At 45.1% G+C, this 19,326-nt stretch overlaps 1 protein-coding gene across 7 annotated transcripts in view; it reads right to left on the bottom strand.

The window, feature by feature from the left end:
- Window positions 1–19,326, bottom strand: part of Asap1 (ArfGAP with SH3 domain, ankyrin repeat and PH domain 1) — a 286,745-nt gene that overhangs the window by 198,040 nt on the left and 69,379 nt on the right. For 6 of the 7 annotated variants that reach the window (XM_041671783.1, XM_041671786.1, XM_041671784.1 and 3 more), the window contains exon 3: window positions 15,191–15,317. In XM_041671783.1, coding sequence (XP_041527717.1) covers window positions 15,191–15,317 — 127 coding nt within the window. Of the gene's footprint in view, window positions 1–15,190; window positions 15,533–19,326 lie in introns of those variants that run through there. The other variant, XM_041671790.1, reaches the window with a different exon arrangement.

Genomic DNA, 19,326 nt, shown 5'->3' with positions numbered 1-19,326 from the left:
AGCTCATAGGCCAGTTAGACAGGCCTATGTGATGAAGTTCCAAGCTATAAAGAGATGTTGACTCAAGCCAAAATTGGAAGGCACCTGAAGACCAATAATCCAGATTATATTTTGATCCCCACAAGCTCACACCTGCACAACCCACACAAGTGAATACACACACATTAAAATAAAAAATGTAAAGTCATTCCCAATGAAGATCAGCCAGACTCACTTCATCTACAGAATAACACCATCTTGGTGAAGTGCATTTGATATTTAAGTCATCCAGTGACTGCCATGCCCAGGGAATGGGCCTTTCTGTTCGTTGCCCAGGTAGGTCAGGCACTTGGAAAACCAGTACAAACCCCTGATTTCCAGTGAGCAGTGAAAGGGAGGGACTAAACTCTGGGCTCATGGGACCCACAGCACTCAAAAATGTAAAAGATTTAAGGAAAGTTGTGTTGTTGTTGTTTAAATTTGTTACTTTATTCATCTATTTGGTGGCAGGTGTGTGTGAGAGAGAAAGAGAGAGGGAGAGAGGAAGAGGGAAGGAGGGAGGTAGGAGAAGGAGGGGAGAGAGAGGGAGGGAGGGAGGGAGGGAGGGAGGGAGAAAGAGAGAGGGTTCTGAGGACAACTTAATGGAAGTCTGTTCTCTCTACCATGTGGGCTCTAGGAATCAAACCCAGGTAGTCAAGCTTGGCGGCAAACTAGTGCCTTTACCCAATGAGTAATCATGCTGGCACTGTTGTTGCTATTTACAGTGGGCTATATCATTACTGATATTTTGTGCAACAGAAATGAAAACAAAAAATGTTCCAAACCCCAAACACGTTTAACAAGCTGTCAGAGAAGACACCATCACTCATCACACAGCCCTTGGGAAACTGCACTGAGAATAAGAGTGAAATAACACCTTGATATCATTATGAAATCACCACTGACCTTTCTGAGGCCTCCTGCATCTCCATCCAGAGGAGACCCAGACCATGCTGCCAATACTTCAATAGGGGGAGTGACAAACAACTAAGGCTACCAGAGAAGCTCAAGCCAGAAATTGTGTTTGTAAACAAGGAATGGCTTGGCACATCAACAGAGAAAATAATGGCACAGGCTAGTAAAAAGGTGGGATCAATTCCAAAATATTTTAAGAGATGTTTATACATTTTCTAAGTTACAGTATTTACTTTCTAATAGTTTGGTTTACAAATTTAAACTACCATTTGAACTCTGAATGAATAGTACATACATCGAATAAGATTATAAAAAACATTAACTGATGAAAAATGGCAATTGGGTTGATGTCCTGTGCCAAAGCCACCTGCCTAGGAGTTCTCACAGATAATCAGTATGACATGATGCTTTTCCAGGACTGTCTCAGTGTAACAAAATGAATGGACTCTTCGGAGAACTCCGGCTGTATGCTATACATTCTGACTGTGAACTGACTTCTCTGAACTATCATTTCAGCAGTGGTAAGACAATACACATGAAGGTTCTTTTTTTTTTTTAAAGATTTATTTATTTATTATGTATACAACATTCTGCCTCCATGTATGCCCACACGCCAGAGGAGGGCGCCAGATCTTATTACAGATGGTTGTGAGCCACCATGTGGTTGCTGGGAATTGAACTCATGACCTCTGGAAGAGCAGACGGTGCTCTAAACCACTGAGCCATCTCTCCAGCTCCCCACATGAAGGTTCTTTATAAACTAAAGGTGGCACATAAAAGTAAGTGCTGGAAACCTTCTCAGCCTTCAAAAAACAAAACAAACAAAACCATGCCGCAGATGTGCCTTGTGGTGACAGGTAGTAAGAGCAAGCCAAGTCAGGCAGTAGCTTTGAGCAGATCAAGAGAACCAGGGAGGGGACTAAGACAAGAGGGGAATCAGGAGCAGGAAGGGGCCCATGAAAACCACAAGGTTCAACATGGTGTTACTCTTTACTGCTGGAAAAGTTCCATCTCACTGGCTTCTAGAACTTTCTAAAAGAGCTTTGTTTGTGACAAAAGCCATGCCAAGGCTCAAACACAAAACAGAGTCAATCATTTAAAACACATGAAAAATACACAAAAGCTCTAACTTGAGAAGCTTCAGTCTGGCTTTGTGTCCCGAAGGTCAGCAGACGATGGTTGTGAACCCAGGGCTGATGAGCAATCTCAGTGATCTGGAAAATGAGGCAGTTGACCTTATGACCTCTAAAGACTCCCTCTGGCTCCACAACTCCAGGACTGTATTAATCCCTCTGAACTCAGAAGCTCCATCTCACATCATCTCAGTTTCCCAGACAGCTTCTCCAGATTCTCCCATCCTGAATTCCACCTCACTCAGGGCTCACACCCCTCAGTGTGCATACATGCAAGTGTGTATTTGGTTTATTCATTCAGACAGTGTCATTCACCTGGGGACAAACAGAGGAATAATGAAATCTTCTAAGAACAGTAACCGGATAGACCTGAGGACAATAGCTCAACCGCATGGGTCCTGCGTGAGAAAAACCTGGAGACTGCTTAGAAACACTGTTTAGAGAACTCCCCCACACAACTGTGAACAAGAATGGGTATGTGTACAGCAAAAGGCTACTTCCCAGGGAACAAAGAGCTACCAGGTCCTGAGAGGCAGGAGACAGACTAACATAGCAATTTAGCAGACAAAGAGTCAAACAAGGTTAGGCCCTAGGGAAGCAAGGACTACAGTTCAGAAATAAACACACATTAATTCTCACTGGGCAACAATTTCTGCACCCCCCTAATGCTGCCTTCAGACTAGAAGCATTCCAGGAGAAAGGGCAGAAGTAGAAAGTAATGATCTCATTAGTAGGTGTTTCTGCATTCATACTCTTGTACCTGGTACATAAAATGCAGGCACGCATATAAACTATAAAGTTAAAAATGTTTGTCCCGTATCTACCTTTGTAACCTGCTATGATGCAATATGCTATCAGGAGTCAAAAGACCTGGTTTGAACCTCAGCTCTACCACACAAGAGTTATTCAACTAGGACAGACTAAGCATCTATCTCTCCTTATACAACCTAAAGGAGTGTTAAGTATTTACAGAAAAAACTTAACACAGTGTGAGGTTCCAGAGAAAAGCTTAATAAATAAACATTGGCTAGTACGACATGACAGTTCCTGAAGGCTAGACACTGCTCAATCATTTCAGTGGATAACGCAACACTGCCAGAACCCTTCAGAGCAAGGAAATGGTACACACTTCACTTTCCCTTGCATGAGAGATTTCACGGTTGTTTGTGTTTCAGAGTTGAACAATATTTAATGTGACTTTAGTCATGATGTGTGCTGGGTCTAACAGATCAAATTAGATCTCTACGTCAAGTGACATCACATGTTACAGTAGAAACTGCAGTGGACCCTAATCTCCCACCGCACAGCTCTAGAGCAAAGCAGACATACAGTAACAGGATGCTTGGTTGGGCACAGAACACACAGAAGTCCACTTTGACCCCCAAAATGATGAACCGTTCAAGTGTCAGTGTCAACACTTGCCCATGACTCATGCTCATTCCAAGTAAGCCCACAGCAAACACCCACGGTGTCTAAAGCACACAAGTGTGCTTGCCTGAGTACCAACTGTGGGAGAAAGGAATCTGCCCACTGCCAGACTTCATGTCACTCATCCTCTGAAAAATTCCAAAGTTTTCACTACAGAGTTGTGATTTGAATCTTTGCAAGTCTATTTCCACAATTGGTAAAAATTATCAGAGGAGGCTCATAGATTAAATAGTACAGCATCTTTAGCTTACTGTGCGGTCCAGTGCTAGATACACAACTATTTCATGGATGACTGGGTTTACAAACTTTAGGAAAAGTTCTGGCATCGAGAAGGAAATTTATGTAGCTACTTATCCCAAATATGAAATAGAGGGGCAGCGGGATTCCAGAACCAAACAAGGAGCCCCAGGGAGCTTTGCATTGTTTGCTATGAGCTTGGCACTGAGAGCACACTTCGGTCATCCCAACACTTGGAGGCAAAGGAAGGAGGATGCAGTCCAAGGTCACCTTGGCTACACAGCTGGTCCGTGACGAGGCTGGGCTATAGGAGAACACATCCTAACAAGAGTTTGCCTTAACTTAAAGATGTGCCTTTTGACTGATATCTCACCAGGAAAGGTCCTTCTGAAAGCATACACAGAGAGGCCCAACATCTTCAGAGGCTGTAACTTAAGAGTGATTCTCTGAAATTTTTGGAATGAAGAAAATACACACTATAAAAAAAATACCCCAAATGCTACAAACATAAACGTTACCAATCCACCTGACAAAGTGGATAGGGCTGCTTTAAAAACTCAAACGCTACCAGTTCACGAACAAGGCAGACAGGGCTCCCTATCCAAGGAAGCTCAAGAACAAAATCTGAATTGCAATTTGGCTTTAAAAAAAAAATGCTGTGTCAGCCTTCAGAAAGGCATGTTAAAGTCACCTTCATTTCCTTTTCGGCTACCCAAGTCTATCAGCCACACCCCCACACACCTCCTTTCACTTTCACTGGGTGTCAGGTGGGAACAACTAACAGGAGCACGGGTGGCTGCAGTGACAGATCCAGTGGGACAGTAGAAGTCACTCTGCACGGTTCTTAGAAATGAGCAGACTGGTGCTGAAGTGACTTAGGTCAGCAGCAGTGCAGCCCTTGGAGGGGATGCTTCCAGGACCCTGACTTAGCGCTCATCAGAGCGTCCCTGACTACCCTCTTGGCTTCTGTCAGTGTGATCTACCCTTCTGTACACCGCACTGTGATGCCATCCACTTCAGTCTCTACCAGAGCACATGCTTTCACTTCCCAGAACTGCAGGCTTACACTCTTTCCCTTTTCAAGATTCCTAGCCTCTGATGAAGAGCAGCAGTGTAGTACCTGCTGGACACACACAAGGTACTGGGCTCATTCCCTGGAAATGCAGCCTCACGGGCTTTAGTAAGGCGTTTTCAGCCACAGAAATGTCTTGTTGACTTAATAATCAGAAGCAAAAATGTTTACACGGCAAGGGAGATTCACTCCTTACTGTCCGTGAAAGCCAATCAGAGAGTAAAGACAGGAGGCCATGGAACCTAAAAGGAGAATCTAGCAGTGGCATTTTTCTAAACCAATACAATTTCTAATCTAATTTCATTCTAAACACTTAAACACTTAACCATTACACACACAGCTCTCACCCCTCATCCAAAAAAAAAAAAAACCCTTTTTTTTGTTGTTGTTGTTGTTATTGTTTGTAGCCAATGGAGACCGTAACAGAAAGCTACAACTAGTCGAAATGCAGAGAACAGCCCCAATGGATACATCTATAACACTACCCCTACACTTAAGACTCAGGGACTGGAAAGACTGCAAGGCTCATCTTCTATATGACATGGAAGCTACAGGCATGAAATCCCAACAATATGGTTGCCTAAACAAGACCTGAACGATGACATCAACGGCTGAGAAGTCAAAGTGGACAGAGGAAATCTCAGGAGGTCCAACTCTTAGATGAAGAGCTACAGACGAGAACTACTGGAGGAAGGAACATCTGTCTTCCTCAGGGACGAGGCCCCCAACTGATTATCTAAACCCAAGTAGTCAGTCCTAAACACGCAGAGAAAGAAGCAACACTAAGAAGAAGACATAACAGGTCATATTTATATGTATGTATACACAGACCAATAAAAGAAAAATAGAAAAATGTCGTAGAAATGGCAAAAAAAGAAAAAGGTAAAGAAAAATAAGAACATGAGTAAAACCATTACTGCACTTCATCAGCACATCATGGACAAGGCTGTTGTAAAACCAGAAGAAAAACTACTTCTGTGACTATCCAGTGGTTATCATTTATTGCCCTATCAGGAAAATTAAAACAACAACAACAACAACAAACAAGTTGAACCTGAATAGCTTGATTCAGCAAAAACCCACTTTCTCTTGGCTCTGTTTCACATGGGCTCACACATGCATAGCACTTCTTTAAGATGAGTCTGAGGTGGGGAAGTCACCAACTCGCCGAGTCATCTAAGCCTCGTTCAGTCATCTGTAAAACAGCCTTGGAGCTGCTGACAATAATAAGGCGAGCAGAGGATGTCTGTAGAGCACCCGACACAGTGCTCACCGCACGAGATGCTTAATTATAGTGGTCACTGAATCTGACTTTGTTCCAAGGCTTATATACAAAATGCAGAAGCCTTTGGGCAGCGGCAGTGTTATTTAACTTGGTATTGTTCCATGCTCTGGGAGGCAATGTGCTTACTTGCTTTGCTTTGAAAAATATTACTATTATTAAAGTAGGAGCAGCTGCTGGTCCAGCAGTGAACAGTTCTTTTAATTTGTACTTTGTGGAAATAAGGAATATCTAATTTTATGTAAATACTACTAATATGAATAAATGCCACAAGAAGAAGGAAATAGGATTTATTGAAAAATAAATGATTAATGCAATATAAAAGCCTCCCCGACCAATTTCTTAAAAGGGGGGGAACAACTTATTTTTTCATGTGTAACTGGGTAGTAAGTTAACTCCTCTAAGACTTGGTTACTTCACACCAGGAGCAAATCAATCAAGCCAAAGAGAACCTAGTTGCCCTGCCTAGTCTTCCATCCACGCTGGGTACCATTGGGAAGATTACTGAAAGAGCAACACGTCATCACTTTGGACTAGATTGTTGGTCTTTCTTGACCACATCTACAAAGCTAAAACTGAGCAGCACAGTTCTCTAACCACAGCCCTTTCCAGTGTCCCAAATGAATACAGGGTAGAGGGGTAATGAGAGACTTCAGAGGAAGTGCAGGAACACTATCTTCCTATCGTCACCAGACAACAGGCACTTTACCTGCCTCACATTATCTACTGGTTGCTTCTGCCAACATAAGGCTCTGCTGTCTCCATCCAATTCTTACTTTGATGAAAGCATAAATAGGAGACAGGGAACCTGGATCTTGGTCCCAGCTTTGCTATGTTTGCTGTACAGGGCGTGGACATAACCTCCTCTTGTTCTCTAAGGACCATCATGAAGGGTTAAGAGGGAGGGCTTAACCCTAAGAGGTCCATCATCTTGCCCAAAGCTGACCAAACCAGAGGTGATCTGCTGATCCAAGCTGGGTCACTCTGAACGTCTCTATATGATGTGCTTTTCTCACAGAAGGGCACAAAGATACCAACTGGTATCAGGAGGCCAGTGTTAACGTATCTGACAGTAATCTAGGAGTTGTACCGTCACTGCCTGCCATTCTTCCTCTCCTGTTCCATAAACTATTCTATGAGCCTTCCCAATAAATCCAAATGCTGTTTAACTAGTTCTAGCTGTATTTTGCTTTGCTTTACATACGTATGTATGTGTGTGTGGGGGGGGGAGGTTGGAGATCTCCAACTTACAAAAGGGGCCATATGCACCTTTGTTTTCTGGACCCCAATATTTTCATCTGCAAAAGGACTAGACGGTCTCTAGTTATTTTTCTAGCTCTGCTGAACTCGCACCATAATAACAAAGTTATAGTCACACAGCCCACTGTATGATGTGAATGCTCACTATGGTCTTCCTAGTCCTAGCCCCAGGGCATAATGTTACAGAATACAAGGTATCTCTGCTGTCCTAGTAACAGAGCTGGGAAGCACTTCTATTTTCTTCACATCTGGCAGGGGAAGAAAGGGCCTCCACTAACTTAGCCAACTTTTTGCTTTCTGCAATAGTTGGCATCAAATTCTGACTGTTTTGTGGGCCTTAACTCACTGTGCCATGAGGTTCTGATTTTGCTTCCTTAGCTTCTGGGTGGCTAAATTGGGTACTGTCTTATCAAAGGGACACATATTCCAGTTCTTTGAGGAAAATTGTACCGTAGCCTCAGCATTAAAATTCAGTTCTTATGTAACTGACCACAAACAGTACCATGGCACAGGGCTGATCAAATGGTGCTTGGGCCCAGGAAGAATCCACTGTGAACTCATACATTTAGTTGTAATAAGTAGAGTCACGTGAATCCTAAGTTAACCCACTCCTACTCCAAATACCATTAAATTTTTTTTTTTTTTACTGAGACCAAAAAGAGACTGCAGCACTCTCTATGTCTTGACTAAACAGAATGATCCTTTTCACTTTAAAGCTCCTGCTGCCAAACCAAAACAGAATTCCTCAAGGTCTTGGTACTTCAAGCTATAATCAGCAAAGCACACTGCATTCCAGGTAGGACCAAGCCATACATGCCTCTCCCAAAATGGGCAAAATCAAATACCTGCATTCATTATGTAACAAAACAGCTCATTACCCCAAACCCCAACAAAATAAAACAAAGCAAAACAAAACAGAACAAAAAAAAAAAAACAAAAAAAACCAGCGTTGCCCAGAATTTGATGCATCAATGGAAGGAACACTTTGGGTATGTGGAAGTAAACAATATATTAGCAGCGGCTGGAGAAAGCACGGACCGTGAGGCTGCACAGGGAGCCCATCAAGCTAGCCTGAGTCAGAAAGTAACACTGGGCGCTGCTGGTTCCCTCACTTAAGGGCTAAGTATACAGCTACACTGAGCTAGCAGCTTACTTTAGATCAAAATGGCTATCACATTGCACCATAAATGGTTCAAATCTTTGGTGCTACCCTGGCCGCACTTTCATAATGTAGGTCAGGTCCTTGAAGCACACAAAGTCAGCACTGTTACATGACCTCTTCATCATCTACTAACTGTCTCCTCAATTACATGTCAACAACCACTAGATTGCACTTACAGTACATAGCAATGGTATGGAGGATTAGAGCCACAACCTACAGTGATTACCAGGCCAGGCAGTACTCAGAACTTCACATACACTGACTCACTTTCATAAGGAAACAGAGACAGCAAAAGCTTCAGTAACTTGCCCAGCAAACACATCCTGGAAATCACAATGCTCAAGTTAACCTGGCATGTGTTTCAGCCTCATCAAACCATTCCAGCGGTAGAGCTTCTGTCCATTTACTTACCTGCTAAGGAACGCTCTGACCTCTCCCTAGCCTCCTGCCCTATGGGAGAAATACTTACTATAAGACTTTGATATTCATTGGCCACCAGGTCATGAAATCACTTGATGAGTACCTCATGGACATCATCTCTTTCGCTCTTCAAAAGGACACCATTTCTCAAATGAGGAAACAGAGGCCGAGGCATCATCTCCAGCCCCATCAGTTACTCACGGTTAAATAACACATATAAAAGTAGATGTGCCAAGAAATCCTCCAATGACTAGGTGGCAAATATGGAAACCAATACTCTAGGTGTCACAGATTCCCACACAGACACTTTGCAAATAACTATCTGGACAGTCTGAACATACAAAATAAATGGCTTCTGATGGGAGCTTCCTAGCACAGTATCAGATGATATGGCCTCATATAATGTTTTTAGAGATCAGCAATCAACCTAGTGACTAGCATGTGCAAAATAACTTTCCCAATTTCAGGTTTATTCCAGTCTTTTCCTAGGCGCTAGATCTAGAGAGTAGTGCTGAAGAAGACTCCCCTAGTCAAAGTACAAAGAGCCCTACATACAGAGTAGGAGCCCTGAATTCAAATCCCTACCTAAATCCCTTCTCATCTTTAGACCTCAATCTCCACATTGAAAGCAACAGGACTGATAAAATCTGTACGGGTCCGGGTAACTCAGTTTTACTCCACAGGGATGCAAAGCTTCAAGTTTCTTCTGGCAGTCAGTAGTATTATTAAGATTAATACTTTGCTTCTCCACTTTTAGGCAGCTGTAATCCTAATCACTCCTGGACTGATCAAGGGGCTTGGCCTCCACAGCTTAGACTTCTACAAAGGATACTGGTATCACATGGAGAACTGTCTTCTGTTGGTTTATCTTTAAGAGGTCAGGAACAGACCCAAATACATTTTCTCTACTTTAGGCAAAAGAGCCCACAGGGCTTTATCTAAATCCCCCAGAGAAGGGCTTCATAGGTGTTGTTTGTTGTCTAAAACTACATGGTCTTTGAAGGTAACAAACTAGATCTTGAATATTTCAAGATCTGGCTTTAGAATTCCTAGGTGTGAGAATCTACAGATTAGCACTAGAGACTTAACCTCACTTATCAAAGACTAGATCTCCAGTCATCACTATGAAACATGACCAAAATTACAAAGAGTAGAGGAATACCTCCAGGCATGCCAAGAATACTCAACAGTTGTTATTAAGTCTGAAGTTCATTTCTGACTAGCTGTGAACCAAACACACACACACATGAGAAAGAGAGAGAGGGACAGAAAGACAGACAGACAGACAGACAGACAGAGACAGAGAGAGTGGGATTATTGACAAATAGGGCAAGCATTAAATAACGGTATGTATATATGGAGGGGCCAGAGAAATGGCTCAATAGTTAAGAGCACTTGCTGCCCTGCCCTTGCAGAGGACCTGGGTTTGGTTACCAGCATCCACACGGTGGCTCAAAACCTTCTCTAAATTTAGTTACAAGGGATCAGAAGCCCTCTTCAGGCAACAGGCACATACAAGGTGTACAAGATACACATGCAGGCAAACACCAATAAGTTAAATAAAATCTTCTTTTTAAAAAAGTGTCTATAATGTTAGTGGGAACATCAATAGCTGACAACTATTATTAAGTGTTAATATCAAAAAGACCTTTGGCGATCTTTAATCAAATAAATGATTCCTAGCCTTCAAAACCTCTGAATTAAGAGAAGTCTCCAAGCCAGAGCCATACCTGACATCTAGCTCCCTTGGAAAGGTTTTTTGAGGGCACCTTGTAGACACAATTCCTCATCTCTGAATCCCCAGGCCTAGCAGTAGAATGCACTCAACAGTGTGTGTACTGACTGGGTGGCAGATTGCAATAGATAGCTTATATGGCTGTGATGAATGTCCTATATGAATCTTTCCATTTATGAACTTAACCTTTCTGTTAAAGAAAGGTTAAGCCTATTAAGAGTTATGGGCTTTTTTTCTTCAACACCATTAGGTTCCATAAACAATCCAAATAATACCTCTCCAGGGCTTGGCAATGTGACCGTCACACAGATGCTCCTCCAAGATGTGTTGAGCAGATGCTGCTCATAGGTCACTTACATAATTTTTCACATTTCAATCTGAAAGCTGCATCCACCTCATTGAAGAAATATTATATTTAAATATCGCTATTAAGAATTCCCTGGAATGTGGGCATGAAAAAAAGTTAAACGACTAAGGACGTTACACACCTCTTCATGAGATTAAAACTGCAAAGTACAACAAATGGGAAGCCACATTTATATCCTGCAAAGTCAATGAAATACGACTTTGCAGACAGCCAGTGTGTATTTTCTATGGTGACTGTAAAGAATTCCCCAAATCCTTTATTTACTAACAAAATCTTGGAGACAAACCATCTCTTTGGACCTCCATTTTCTTCTCAGTAAAGTGGAGACGAGAGCAGCCCTTCTCCCTTCACAGAGTTCTAAGTGTAGACTCACATGGAGGATGCATGTAGCTCTACACAGCTGACTACAGAGGACCGTGCATCCCATGTGCCTACAATTGGCCTTATATGGAGGGGCTAAAGACATGGGCAAAGCATATCTCCTCCATCGGCACCAAAGTAAAATGCTGGCCTTCTATCAAGTAACAAAGCAGACCTCCAATGACTATCCAAGGCCCTAAGTATTGGCCACTCCAAGTCTTCAACGGGAGAATGCATCCCAATGTCTTGGTCCATGTTCCTAAAATGCCTGCTTGCTCCTTTCTCAAGAAAACAATGTCTTCTAGCCACTTACAACTTCCAAAGGGTCACAAGCAGGACAGTATACACTAGTACGCTCTGGTTCCTAAATAAGCAAGGTATTGGTTTTGTGCTTTGAAAACATTTACACGTCCAGATGAAACTTTAGCAGAATTCCAGCTGATCCATTCCTGCCTCTCAAAGGCAGCCAGTTGTGCCCCAGCCAAAGCGTGACTCTCTAAACCATGTGTGTCCTTCAGAACTAAAAGGGAAGCCCTGAAGTGAGCTCTTAGTCTCTTCTTATGTTGAACTGCATGTCCCAAGGGGCTTATACATACACAGCAGCATCTGCACAACATGGCCAACTGTTTGACAAGGACACACAACCAAAGGGGAAAGTATAGATTGATCTGGGGTTCCACGCTTGGCACTCAATGGGATTTTAGTTGAGCCCCACGTGTGTTAATTAGTAATAGAAACAACAAAGTCACAAGTAAACAGGAAATTCATAACTACTAGAACTAGAAACAGACTTGTCTTCAAACAGAATTCCAAGCTACCCAAATTACTCCCCATTCTAAAGTTTCCACATCGCCAAGAAAAAAAAAAGTACCCCCCCAAAAATCCTATTTCTAGGGGCTGGAGAGATAGCTCAGTGGTTAAGAGCATTGTCTGCTCTTACAAAGGGTCCTGAGTTCAATTCCCAGCAACCACATGGTGGCTCACAACCATCTGTAATGAGGTCTGGTGCCCTTTTCTGGCCTGCAGGCATACACACAGACACAACACTGTATACATAATAAATAAATAAATAAATAAATAAATAAATATTTAAAAAATCCTATTTCTAAGAATAATCACAAAATAACACTTCCAAATTCTTGCAATTTTCAAATCTCTCACTTGTGAAGTATGTTCACTATTTTTTCCTTTTATTTTGGGGGCAGTAATTTTGGTTTCCTTTTCAAAATCTTCTGTTTTTTGAGACAGACTCTTCCTATGTACCCTTGGCTGGGTGGAACTCAGTCTCTGCCATGTCTAGAGCAGGTCCTCTGCCCCAGCAGTTTTTGAAATAAGGTCTTACTGTGAAGCCCTGGCTGGTCTGGCACTCATTAGGTAGACCAGACTAGCTTCAGGCTTGAGGAGAATCCTCCTGCCTCTACTGCCCAAGTGCCTGGATGTACTACCACATTCAGCCTCCTATTTCTGAAGAAGCAGGTTGTGATCTACTCAGAATATCCATAATACTGTATCTTCTCCAAATAGCTAAGTTTGAAAGAAAAACTAAAAATTCAACTGTGTGATTATCCAACAATAAAAAACTAAGCATACATTGCATATATATAAAGGTCGCCACACACATAGAATATGATTCAAGAGTTAGAAGATACACATTGAGGAAAATGATTCCTTAACCAATACCGTACTCAAGTTTAGAAAAATAACAAAATTTTGTCTCCAATTACTGTACAATTGGTACAAATGCAATGTTTACTGTTATAGTTTTAGAGACAATGTATCAATATTTTCTGTCACTTTTGAGCTTTCTAGACTGGTTCCAATTCTTTCTCAAGTTCACAGGTCTATTCTTCTACCTAACTTTGTAACACAAGGGAGTGTGTGTGTTTGTGTGTACACACACAAAGGAAAGAGAACAAACAACAAAATCTTATTTGTTGCATTTGCATTTAAATATAGTTACCTTAAACTAAGATCAAGGCAGTGCTTATATGACATTTACCCTAGTCTATAATGTTGCTTCAATGTACACAAATACATCCACAAACATATCCCAAGCACCCTTATCATCTGCTGCACAAACAGAATACAGTAACGCTATCTGAGTGTGCAGAAAGTTACAGTAACTGACAGCTCTATTAGCAGGCACTAAAGTTATCTGGAAGGAAAGTAACCCTGCAGTTTAATCAATGTTAAACCCTTTAGAGGCGTACCCAATTAGGAACGGAAAAAGATGACCACACACTCCTAGATGAGCATGTTCTTATAACTGCAGGAAGGACAGAGTCGCTGGGAGGTTGAATGCCTGGCAACTCTGTTTAATTCCTGATACTAACCATGAAGCAACTGCCAGTTCACAAGGGATTGAGGTGGGGTGGGGCACATTACCTCTGGCTTTCCAATACATCTAGTTAGGTAATACTTCTCCATCCATTTCAACATCCACGTCCATCACTCAACAATGACTCCAAAGAAAACTCTAGAAACAACCCTAACTAGAAGAAAACATACTAGCTTACAGTACCAGGCAGACAGGCAGGCAGGCAGGCAAGATGGGACCCTGAGGCAACAAAAGTCTTCAGCCTTCTAACATTTGCATCCAATACCAGTTCTTTATACATTAGACAGCATGAGTAGTAGTACCAAAGCCAGTTCCAGACAGAAACTCAGGATTCCCTGTATTACCTAGGGCTGGCCCTGGTGGCCTTAACTAAAAACGAGCTTCTTGAACCTCAAATAAACCAAGCATATAATCCCCGCAGGGAGGGGGGGAATCTTCCAGCCTGCCCTGTCTTTTTCAGCCAGGGTAGGCCTGGCTGGTTAGGATGGAAGCGATGTTTGGTATTTGGTAGCACTGAGGAATTACGCCGAGTTTCTGGGAAACTGCCTTATTTTCCCCGAGATTACACAGACTTATTTGTGTAGCTGTAAACCTGGGTTTACAGGTTTCTCCTCAAACACCCCCACTCTAGCATTAATTCATCGAAAAATTTAAAAGAACCAGCTTTGCCCTTGCCCCTGCATGGACATCCATCCACAAGGTTTTGCCGGAGGGTCCAGCGAGCAGAGCCGTTCGTTCTGCAGCTTCTAGTCCCATCTACCAGCCTGACCACCCCTGCAGACTGCACTGGCTTCAGTTCTCTCTCCACAACCTTAGGAGTGTCCTGCGGATCTAGTGCAGCAGCCCTGAGCCCTAGAAAACCACAGCCACTGGAGCAAGGGGAGCGGGGCGGGGACCTGTTTGTACAGCTCTCCTTTCCACCTGGGCTTCTGCTCACTTTAGGCACAAGGGATTAGGAGACACAGGCCCAGGGGTGGCAACAGTCTCGAATCGGAGTTCTCTTTTCTCCCTTTGGGTTTTTCCACCAGCCCTTATCGCTACAGCTAAGCCTGCCTGGTCCCGCTGGGCTGCGGAGAAGTGCCTTCGCGGCCCATCTCCAAGTCGCTGGCTGGTGTGACCTTGGCCACGCAGCCTCGCCTTTCTGCCCTCGGTGGCTTGACGCCACGTACTTCGTGGGTTAGGAAAAGGTCACAATGATGTGGAAGCGCCGGGCAGTCAGCCTGACACCCAGACAGGGTGCAGACAGAGAGGGGAATCTCTCTTCTACTCCCCGCGTCCAGAGCTTGCTCAGTTCTTCCCTACTTTAGTCCCCGAGCTCTCAAGCCTGCAGGACCCCGGGAAGGGCTGCCAACGGGGACAGCAGGGGGCCGGGGGGCGCACACACTGCCGGAGGGGGGTGTGGCTCCCCCAGATGCCCGGCTCCCCAGGGCCCCAGCCCACCCAGCTGCCAGGCCTCCGCCTACCTCCTCCAGCAGCGTGACGGTGTTCCTGCAGTTGTGCAGCCGCGTGGTGAAGCTGGACGTGGTGGGCGAGTTGTAGTCCTCGGTGGTCTCGGCGATGAACTCGGACACGGAGATCTGGTCCGGCATCCTGCCGCGGGAAGGACGAGACACAAGTGGGGGCGGGCGTGAGTCACGGCGCAGGCTCCCGGGGCCGCCGGGCGGCTCATGAACGCCACGCGCGCAGCCCGACCCGCCGCGGCGCCTGGCCTGGCGCGCGAGGAGCGGAGCGGAGAGGAGACGAGCAGAGGAGCGAGCGGCGCGGCGCCCTTCAAACTGAGAGCAGCGCGCGCACGCGCGCGGGCGGGCGGCGGCCGGGGACGCGCCTCCCCCAAGTGCACGCAGGGGCGGGGAAAAGGGGCAACGAGGCGGGACGGGGCGGGGCGGGACGGGGCGGGGCAGACGGCTCTACGGCGCTGCGGGACGGCGAGGCCTGGCGGACTGACTGGACGGCTCGCTCCGGCGGCGGCGGGCGGCGCGCCCGCGCCAGTCACGGGGACAAACACGGAAGTGCTCTGCGCACGCGCTGCGGCCGACCCGCCCCTTCTCCCGTCCCCCGCCACTCCCCCCCACCCCCCGCCCGCCCCGATCCGTGCGCGGCCCCCATCTCGATGCCACACGCACTAGTGCTCGTGCCCGTGGGGCTCCGGAACTTCGCCCCCCCCCCAACACACATACACATACACACCCAGCCGCCCCCGGAGCGGTTACTTCAGAGAGCTGGTTACGCGATTTTTGCAAGAAGAGAACAAAAAAAAAAGAAAGAAAGAAAAAAAGAAAGTTGTACGTGTTCTTTTTTAGTCCCGAGTGGGTGCAGGAAGCGAGGCCCGGAAAGCCGCCTCCTGCTGCGCGGGCAGAGGCCCGGGGGCTCAACCCCGCTGCCCTCTGAATGCCATGGCTGTGCCTTGTGCAGAGAGGAGCCAGGAAGAATTGTTTTAAAATATGTTTTAAAATACTTTTCACCTGTCCATGTGCAATTCTTTTTTTTTTCTTAACCCAGAGGAACGGCATCAGGAGATGCAAAAGTATTTCTCAGGTGTAAATGCTCTTTACTGTGAAGAAATTAAATTTCTTCTGGGCAAAGTACCAATTCAGCTCTAGCAGATGTTTACTGTTGTTAGTACAAAATACCCTTCTAATTTCTCACCATTGACTGAATGAAGTTGATCTTAAAAAACAACAAAAACTACCTAGGCCTTGAGAAGTCAGTCCTTGAAAGCCTATTGCAGGTCTTGATTCAAACCTTCTTTGGAAGGCAGGCACTGTGGCCCATCCAGGCCTGCCTACTTAAACTCCTATAAGGTTAAGGGTTGTGGTCTCTGGTTCTTCTGCCCACAGCTCAGGGACCCGTGGTGACGGCTTGTCTTGGGTGGGGACTGGCAGGGAGAGGAAGATTTCCTGTCAACAACGAATGGTTCACCTTCTAAACTGCCAACAAATTCGGAGATGACGGAAGTCAGTCATCCCTGCTGTCCTGGAACTTGTCCTCCGCTAGAGGGTCAGATAACTAACAGACAGACAGTCCAGTCAGTGGAGAAGGCAGATGGAAGTAGGAAAATGACAAGGTCGTACAGAAAGCATGCTCAGAGAAGGCTTCTGTCACAGTGAGCAGAAAAGGAGAGTGAACCACACAATATCCAGTTGGCTGGGAATCGTGGATCCCCAGCTGCCTCACACGAAGGTGGAAGATAAGGACACTCACTCAGGAGGCTGAGTTAACGTCCGTGGGTATAGGAAAGGCTTGCTTCCTACATAGGAAAAAACCAAAACGGTTTAAAGGGTGTGCTGTTTATCTCCCTGGCTTGGCCAAATTGGGTCTGCACTGTGCCTCAATTCCAGTTCTTACCAGTGCTCTCCAACGCAGCCCACTAAAAGAGGGACTTTCTGAGGAAATGGGAATAAACAGATGCTTCCCTAGCAAAGGCAAACGTGAGAAACTCACCTTTTAAAATGATAAAGTAAAAATAAACAACAGTACTTTCTTCCCTTAATACTTTAAAAGTTTGGTTTAGGACACATGGAGGGCCAAACAAGCGCTTAGAGAGGAGACAGGCAGACGAAGACTAGCAGCTGAAGAGGGCTCGTGACTCTTGAGGGTCACTGGGGAAACTCAGGTACCAAGGACGGAAAGTGTAACTTTTGAAGTATAAGCCACCCAGAAGGAAATCCTACCTCATTTTCCACAGCATCTGGAAAGTTCTGTCAAGTTGGAACAAAGATGACCCTTATATGCTAGGACTAATTGAGCTCCTTGAGCCCATGCTCCCTCCCCCACAGTAATCCCAGACTCCCGCACTGAGCAGTGAAAGTCAATGAGCAAGAGAACTTCCCTCCAAAAGGACTTCTCTTCCCCTGGGCTGTAGGTGAATCTGGGCTTTGAAATGTGCAAATGTTGTCCCCCTCCCCCTCTTCTTCTGAGCTCCCCCCTACTGCCTGTCATTTCTACTGGACTGACGGTATGCCTCCTCTATGTCTGGCATAGCTGGTAAATAGGAACCGTTACTCAGACCCTGGAATTGGTAAAGAAGTGTGTCTGTTCCCAGAGACCTTGGATTCCACGGCTTTCTCTCCTCATAGAAATGCTGTCACCTTGGGTTTGGATGCCATGGTTTGACATAAGAGGAGAGGTGTGTCAAAATGACCACACAGCCCTCTCAGCTAGAGCTAATTTGGGCCTACACTAGGCTCTGCGGGTGAAAGAAAGATTATTACAGCAAGTTAAGCTCAGCGATGGTAAGCAGCCAGGGATTTCTTTCTCGACTGAATTCAGCAGAGAGCCTCAAACCACCGCCATCAACTGCTGTTTCAGTTTCCTCCGAAGATTATGTTATGAAACCGCTCCTCCCCTACATCCTCCAGCCAAGAAAGGAATATATGAACAATGAGATATTGTGCCTGGGTAAGTATACACCTCCTTGGACTGGTCTGCAATTAGAATTTCAAAGCTTCGCACCTCAACCCACCATTTCTGGGGTTCATGGGCCATAATCCTCTTTAAATTTGAAGCCATTCCCTAGTGCAAACCATCTGTACCTCCCATTTTCTCAAATACCCTGAACACCATTCCTGGATATCTGACGTAGGCAAAACTGAGAGGCTGGGTTTCTTTACAAGGAGATGCTCAGAAATATACACTACCCTCTCCAAAACCAGAAAAAAAAAACCCACATGCGCATAGACTCGGGCTTCTGCACAGTCGGCTTTATATAAAGTTACCATCATCTACGTTGTCATCATTATAATTCCCCTCAGAGACTGTTCCTACCCCTGGGCCTCTCATTCTGCTAAGCCCTGCTCACAGCGGCAAGATAGTTGCCCTGCAAGGATGCTTTGTGTCTTTGACCTGAGACAGCAAGAACAGGAGTAGCTTGTCCTTCTGGGCGGCAATAGCACTGTTGACCACTGTCATCTGGGAATTGATTCTGAGTTACACAAGCCTCACTCTCCCATCTACTTTGGAACCAAAGGAGCTCAAGGCAAGATGGCTGACAATGATCGAAAGACGGGGGACTGGAGGTGAATAGTCAAGGGTGCTCTTTAAGCCTGAAACCCCATTGCTACTCTGAGCTACAATGTTAGGCACTCACAGCACTCATCAAATCCCTCATGGAGCCAGCAAAGGGAAGATGCTCCAAGTTCCTGGAACTTGAGTTTGGCCACCTGTCGCTGACCTTGTTTTCTCCCATGTAAAATTAGGGTCATCGAATTATTACTAGAAATGAGGATAGACGTGGATATAGATGCTGACACACAGTGAATTCCCTTTGAACGGTTCTTGTGTGAAGCATGACTCTAACTATATCTCCTCTCATCCCACAGCTCAGATATCTCTAAATTACTCACCTGGAGGATGGAAGAGGGTAAGCGGGGGAAGGGCTATGCTAGAATTCCCAGCATCTGGAAGCTCGGATATGAGAACAGGAAGGCTTTGGAAGACTTACTTTTTGTTTCGTTTTGTTTTTGAGACTGGGCTTCTCTGAGTAGTCTTGGCTGTCCTAGAATTAGCTCTGTAAACTCAGAGATCTACCTGTCTCTGCTTTCTGAATACTGGGATTAAAGGTGTGCACCGCCACTGTGCGGCTGATTTGCTTACTCCCGTA

Source organism: Microtus oregoni, unplaced genomic scaffold (genome assembly GCF_018167655.1).
Source record: "Microtus oregoni isolate MIOR12 unplaced genomic scaffold, Mior012 000022F_ref0000154, whole genome shotgun sequence".
Classification (NCBI taxonomy): domain Eukaryota; kingdom Metazoa; phylum Chordata; class Mammalia; order Rodentia; family Cricetidae; genus Microtus; species Microtus oregoni.
Note: the sequence above shows the minus strand (reverse complement) of the source record. Positions and strands in the feature narration are given on the sequence as shown.